At 47.1% G+C, this 6096-nt stretch overlaps 1 protein-coding gene across 1 annotated transcript in view; it reads left to right on the top strand.

Moving 5' to 3' along the window:
* The first annotated feature begins 1329 nt into the window (after positions 1-1329).
* Positions 1330-6096, top strand: part of LOC103799081 (chromosome unknown open reading frame, human C3orf18) — a 5568-nt gene continuing 801 nt past the window's right edge. Inside the window, exons 1-3 of the mRNA XM_009071378.1 lie at positions 1330-1563; positions 2934-2959; positions 4785-4914. Coding sequence (XP_009069626.1) covers positions 1330-1563; positions 2934-2959; positions 4785-4914 — 390 coding nt within the window. The remainder of the gene's footprint in view (positions 1564-2933; positions 2960-4784; positions 4915-6096) is intronic.

Here is a 6096-nt window from a genome sequence, read left to right as displayed (position 1 = left end):
GCTTGCCTGGTGTGATTTCTCTGCTTCAGTTGTTAGTGACAGATGTTAATCACAGAGCTTAATGCAGTTGTGGACAGCAGTAAAGCATCACAGTATGGGAAATGCACAATAACCTTGCCAGGAATAGAACAGTGGAGCAGAACAATGGCTCATTTCTCCTTGCAGGCACATCTTTTTCTATTCAGAGCTTATTAACCCCTCTGTCCCAGCTGTGTTCCAGCCCAGAGGTGTAATGCTTGCTGAACTGGAGAGAAGTTACCAGAGAACTGCTACAGTAGTTCTTGGGGTCAGCTCTGCTCCAGGGGTAGCTGCATTTTCATGGAAGCAATTGCTGAACTAATGTTATATACAGTGATTTTGTAAACAAAGTGGTCAAATACTTTCCATGGGTTCATCCCACGGTGTTTGTTTTGCAGTTCCTGATCATTTGCTCAATAGAAGCACATGAAGCAATTAAAGCCTTTCATGTGCTCAGCATGAATAGATCTATCAAATTTCACAACTCCAATCCAAAACTGGACTCATTCTAAAATTAATATTGATAATTACCAGTGCATGACTAAGCTTGAGGGAATACTTTCGTGGGGGACTTGAGAAATACTCACTGTCTAGTAGCAGATGGAGGCTTGGTGCAGCCCACTGCTCTAGGGAAGCTGCTTTTGCAGAGCACATGGGATGAGCGACAGTGGGGATAGTGCAGTGACTTACCACTCACCAGTGACTACCACAACAGGGAACTCCTACTTTGGATTCAATAAAAAGCATCCTGAGAAATGGATGCCTCACAGCTGAGTGTCATTTTATTGGATATGTTCCCACTGTTAAGGGGATTCAAATGACTTTCCAAAGCAGGAAAATACTCTGTCTCCTAGGGCAGATAGAGACTACCTGGTTCAGCCCGAGGCAGACCAAGGACAGCTTCTGAGGTTGTCCCCACATGGATCAGACAAGTGCCTGCATGGAGGCAGAGGTGAAGCAGTGAGGAGAGAGAGTTATCCCTGACTCCAAGAGAATCAGGCATGACTTTGCAGGCTCTCAGTACCCCTGAAAAATCTTTTTCTTATTTTGAGTGGGCATTCAAAACTGCACTGGTGAATTGGGGAACTGTGAAAAAGGTTATTCCTGTCTCCGAGAGTGCTGCACTGTTCATTTGTACTCATTCTCTCCTGGGCAGAATTCAGTGTGGTTCCTGTGAAGAAAACGCGTCAGCGGTGATGCTACAGGATAGATCTCGTGTGAGGGTCCATGATATGATGGGCAGCTCTGCACTTCTGTAGCTGATGGATGAGGACAACAGCTGGGTAAAAGGAGCTACCAAGAGCTGGCAGGATGAGTTACAGCTCACCCTCTGTGCATGACTTGTATCAGAGCACCCCCACCACGGCCAAGCCAGACCCAGGGACAACTCTGGATGTGACTATACCAGAAACAACCACCATAAGTCCTGAGACTACCAGTTTCAACAGCACCAAAATCCCAGATGTGGCCAATACTGGACCTGGCATGAGCACAATGCTGCTCTCCTTTGGGATCATTACTGTGATTGGGTTGGCTGTAGCTATGGTAAGGAGGCTAGCTAAATATTCCTCTGTTTCTTGAGGGTGGAGGGTGGCAAAGGGTTCTAGGACTGATTTGAGTTGCATCATTATTTGTATTCTACTAAAGGCTCACCCAGAACAGTTGGAAACTGATAGTTCGAGAGATCCCTTTCTTTTTAAGGCCTTTTTCCAGTGCTCCTATATTTCTGGAGTCTCTCTGAGGTCTAATCCAAACAGGATGCTCAGTGGGCCTAGAAGAAGCCATATGTAGTATCAGTAGTTGTTTTTAATAGAACAGAAATTTCAATTAAAAGAACACAAAGCAGATTATGTTCTAAGTTGTTACCTGGAACAGCCACATTGATTTAAACCTTGTCAACACTTGGGCCCCATGAGAAAGTACATCCAAGTTAACTTTTAAAGCACACTGTTGAAACCGTGTTAATCTCCCCTGTGGACATGGGGTAATTCTTTTTGAATTAAAATAGCCTGAGTCCATCTGAGTGAGACACACTCTGAACTGCATTTCCAAGGTTCTACTTGTTGGGTATCAGTCCCTGAGGGTTTGCTGTGTCACTAACCATTCCATTAATGCTGTGGGCAGAAGCTTTCAGAAGCCATAGTTCTGGGCCCAACATAGGCAGTGCAAGTGCTGCAGTTCTTCTTTTGCTATATAACCAGATCGTTTACCTGCCAACAGAGAAGAGAAGGTAGCTGCGAGCTCCCATTCCTTGTATGAGGAAGGGCTTCACTAATGCAACCGTCAGAGGAGCCTACTGCAAAATTTCATTGCAGGCCCCAGGAGGAGTTTTTCCAAAAGCCCCTAAGAAAACCTGGAAACATTATCCTGGAAATGGTCATAAGTTCCCAAGAGCAACATCCAGCGTTCGTAATTCCCTGAACAAGGCCAAAAGCCTCACTTCCTTCCCAGCACAGCCGCTCTTACAGGCTGACCGAGGCAAGTCCCTGAGCATGTCCTCTTTGCTTCTTCCCTTTGTACTGGGGAGGGGGTAGCAGCACTTCTATGCTGTAGGAAATCTACAGAAGAAAACCACAAAGGGAATGTTTCTCATCCACTCTTAAATTGCAACGTGTCCTGCAGCCACAGAAACGTGCTGAGCTACACCTAATACACCTAATACTCTTACTCCTACTAACACACCTAATAACAGGCCACTCAAGCACTTAGTGTCAGACATGATGTGCTGCTGAGCTTACACTGATGCATACAAAATTTCACTTTTGGTAGTCACTTCTCCCTTCCCCCTGTTTTGGTGCACAGTGACACCAACCTTCTACACCTCCTTTCTTTGTGTTCTGTGCCCAAAATTTCTCTTCTTAGCTGTTCCCCATCATACCGGGACTGTTGTAATGATGGTTTTGTTTCTTCTTCAGGTTCTGTATATCAGGAAGAGAAAGAGGTAAGTAACATTTGTTGGCTGAAGGGAACTCAGTGTTTCAAAATCCAGAATGAGGTTGGAATGAGACAGGGAGATGGGGAGAGTGTAAGTCATGGCTCTCTGAGAACAAGCCTACAGGAATCAGCTGTGTGTGAATGAGGCAGGGACACTGTCCTCCTGGTAGTGGCTCACCCTCTGACACCAGAGCTTCAAAGACTCCTCCACAGCTTTGGAAGGGAAATAAGGTTGAGCAGGATCCTGCATACTTGTCACACTTTGTCTGAGATGCAGTGAACCAGAGGAAAGGGTTAATGGGTATATAAAGAAGCTGGGAACTCTGTCAATAAAGGTGTGGCACTCGGGTTTCAGCCATTCCCAGATCCCTGTTTTCCAACAGCCCAGACAGTGACAGCAACTGGCAGCAGCATAGTGCAGAATTGAAGCTTTCTAGCCCACAACTTAGTGTTTTAATTTGCCTGCTAAGCTCCTGGCTGAAAATAGAGAGGAGAGCGGCATGCAGGGAGACACACATCTTACTGCTTCTGTCTCTGACAACATGGACACTGGTGAAAATCCATTAGCTGTGGAACCTCCTGCTTGACTCCTTGGGGCAGGCCTGGCCTGGCCACAGAATTTCAAACACTGCTGCTGCCACTGTAAAATTTCCAAGCCTCAGCCTGAAGCCCAGGTCTGGCTGGAGGAGCAGCTAATGCTTGGCTTGTGAAAGTAGTGCTGCTGGAGATAATGGTTAAAATAATACCAACTTACTAAGAAAACAGCAATGAAGTAAGAAAAATGAACAGTAACAGCTGTATTAGTAACAGAGTGTGCAAGACAGGCAAATGTCTCTCTCAACAAACGATCACTCACTGTGCATACCTGGTGCTGCCTGTCCTCACACACCACGCCCCAACCCAACCGGAGCCAGAACAAAAGGGCACCCTCAGCCTCCTCCACATGATGTGAGGTGGTGTAGAATAACCCCAGGGTCCTAGGGTGCCCTTCCTGGCTGCTGCAGAAGTTAACCGTGTCCTGGGACATAAACTCATATAGAAACAGGGAGAGAATGTGTCATCCTAACACTTGCCAGAATAGATATTTGTGGTGACACTGCCAATAACTGCTTGTGTGTTTCCCTCTGCCACCCCTCAAACCCCAGCTACAGCCTAAGGCAGGCTCAGTGTTTCCACAAGAGCATGCCCACCCGTCCACATCCTTCTCTGAGCTGCCCAGTATTTAGGGACATAACCTTGGGGCAATACTTCATAGCTCTGTCTCTTGGAGCAATGATACAAGAGTAGGAACAGTCTGCCCAAAGGCATCAGCCTCCTAAGATATTATTTCCTATTGTTTATTATTTTCTGTTTATTTTTTGTGTACTTCAGCCTCACAGTACTACTCTTAGGCCACTGGAGCTAGAAGTAGACTGCTGCTGGCAGACTGTGTGACATGGCAGGATGGGATGTTGTGGGCACAGCGGGAGAAGTCACAAAATGCCTAGCCAGTATGTTCCACTGTCTGTTTTGTGCTTGATTTTTTGATGTCTGCAGGATCTCAAATCCCTCTCTGATTCCTCTGTGTGTAATGCCTGCCAACATAGATTAGTGATGGCAATTAATCCCTGTAACAGCACTCTGGGTATCTTCCATTCCTGCCAGTTGTGTGTAGTAGGTTTTCATCCTCATTCCTGTGGGACAGGACATGCCTCAGCCAGCAAGAGCCACAGGAGCAGAATCTCTGTGCAGCAGGAGAAGCAGCCTGCAGAAAGCCTCAGCAGTGGGGTGGGGAAGGCAATCTGAGCATCTGTCCTTCCCAACCAATCCTTTCCCTCCCCTCCCACGGGCAGGTTGGAGAAGCTACGGCACCAGCTCATGCCCATGTACAACTTTGATCCCACTGAGGAACAGGATGAACTGGAGCAGGAGCTGCTGGAACATGGGCGAGATGCAGCATCTTCCCAGGCATCACAGAGCAAGGTAAGCAGCAACTACAGCCCCTGGTACCTGCACTGCTTCTGTTACAGGATCAAAGAGTTTTTGTAGGGCTGCAGGATAAGGAAACCATGCAAGACCTCAGGAGGACTTCTCACCTCTGCCAGCCCTGGAGATATGGATTGAGCATTTTGGAGTGCTTAGGGTGGACTGACGAGTCAGGCAACTAGGAAGAAGAGCCTGTGGAGGCAGAGTGCTGGCTCTACTCAACTACGAGAGGGAAAAGGGCAGCTTGAGTAATTAAGGGTGAGTTTGCTACAGGTTGCCCCTACCCAGGGCACCGTAAGGGATGAATGGAATTTGCTGGGAGACTCTGGATGGGATGAGACGTTGTTGGGATGCTCGCAAAGCACTAAGTCTCCGCCCTGGCAAGCAAATAATTACACCCAGTATTAAGCTATCTCCCCTTTGCTTAAGGACCTAAGTGTGGAACAAGGCCTTGCTGAGGGAAAACCTGTTCATCTTAACAGTTAACTGTGCTGGAAGCCCTGAAGAACACAGGCAGAGAGCCTGCACATTGCTGTGGCATAACCCATCTGGTCTTGTCAGTAACTCAAGGCCAACCCTCCTGGGCACAGAGCAGGCCAGGCTCAGAGAGAGAAAAGGGAGCAGTGTTCTCTATTTGAGTTTGGGGAGAGAGGAAGAAGGCTTTGCTTTGACCACTTCTGAGTGTGCAAAATGCCTGGAGTATGCAGAGAAATTATAAGGTCCTCAGAGACCACTGACTTGGTGCATCTGTGAATCAGGAAAGAACTTCATAGCTTGGCCAGTTGTTTTTGGCTAATAGTCCAGATGTGTCTTTGGCAAGAGGCTTTGTCCTTCCCCAAAGTATCTAGAGGTAGGCGAAATAGGGAAGAAAGGCTTCTCACCATGGTTGGCAGACAGCTTCACAGTGTTTTCTGTTTCTTTTGTCACCACAACCATCACACAAAAAGCCTTTCTGAAAGGCAGAGCCAGCGGAGATGGTTGGAACAAGTACATCCCTTAGCCAGTGATGCCGCCTCTCTTTAGAGTAGACATATCTCTCCTTTCTTGAATTCTTCTCCAGCTGCTCTATGTTGCCCATGTCTTCCTTTTCTTTTCCTGTCCAGGAGCAGGAGTTCTCCCAAACAGTTCTCAGATTCCACACATTTTACACCTTCAGATGATCTGAAGATAAGATTGATG

The sequence above is a fragment of the Acanthisitta chloris genome, unplaced genomic scaffold (genome assembly GCF_000695815.1).
Source record: "Acanthisitta chloris isolate BGI_N310 unplaced genomic scaffold, ASM69581v1 scaffold18493, whole genome shotgun sequence".
Lineage (NCBI taxonomy): Eukaryota > Metazoa > Chordata > Aves > Passeriformes > Acanthisittidae > Acanthisitta > Acanthisitta chloris.
The sequence above is the reverse complement of the archived record's forward strand: the minus strand, read 5'-3'. Positions and strand labels throughout refer to the sequence as shown.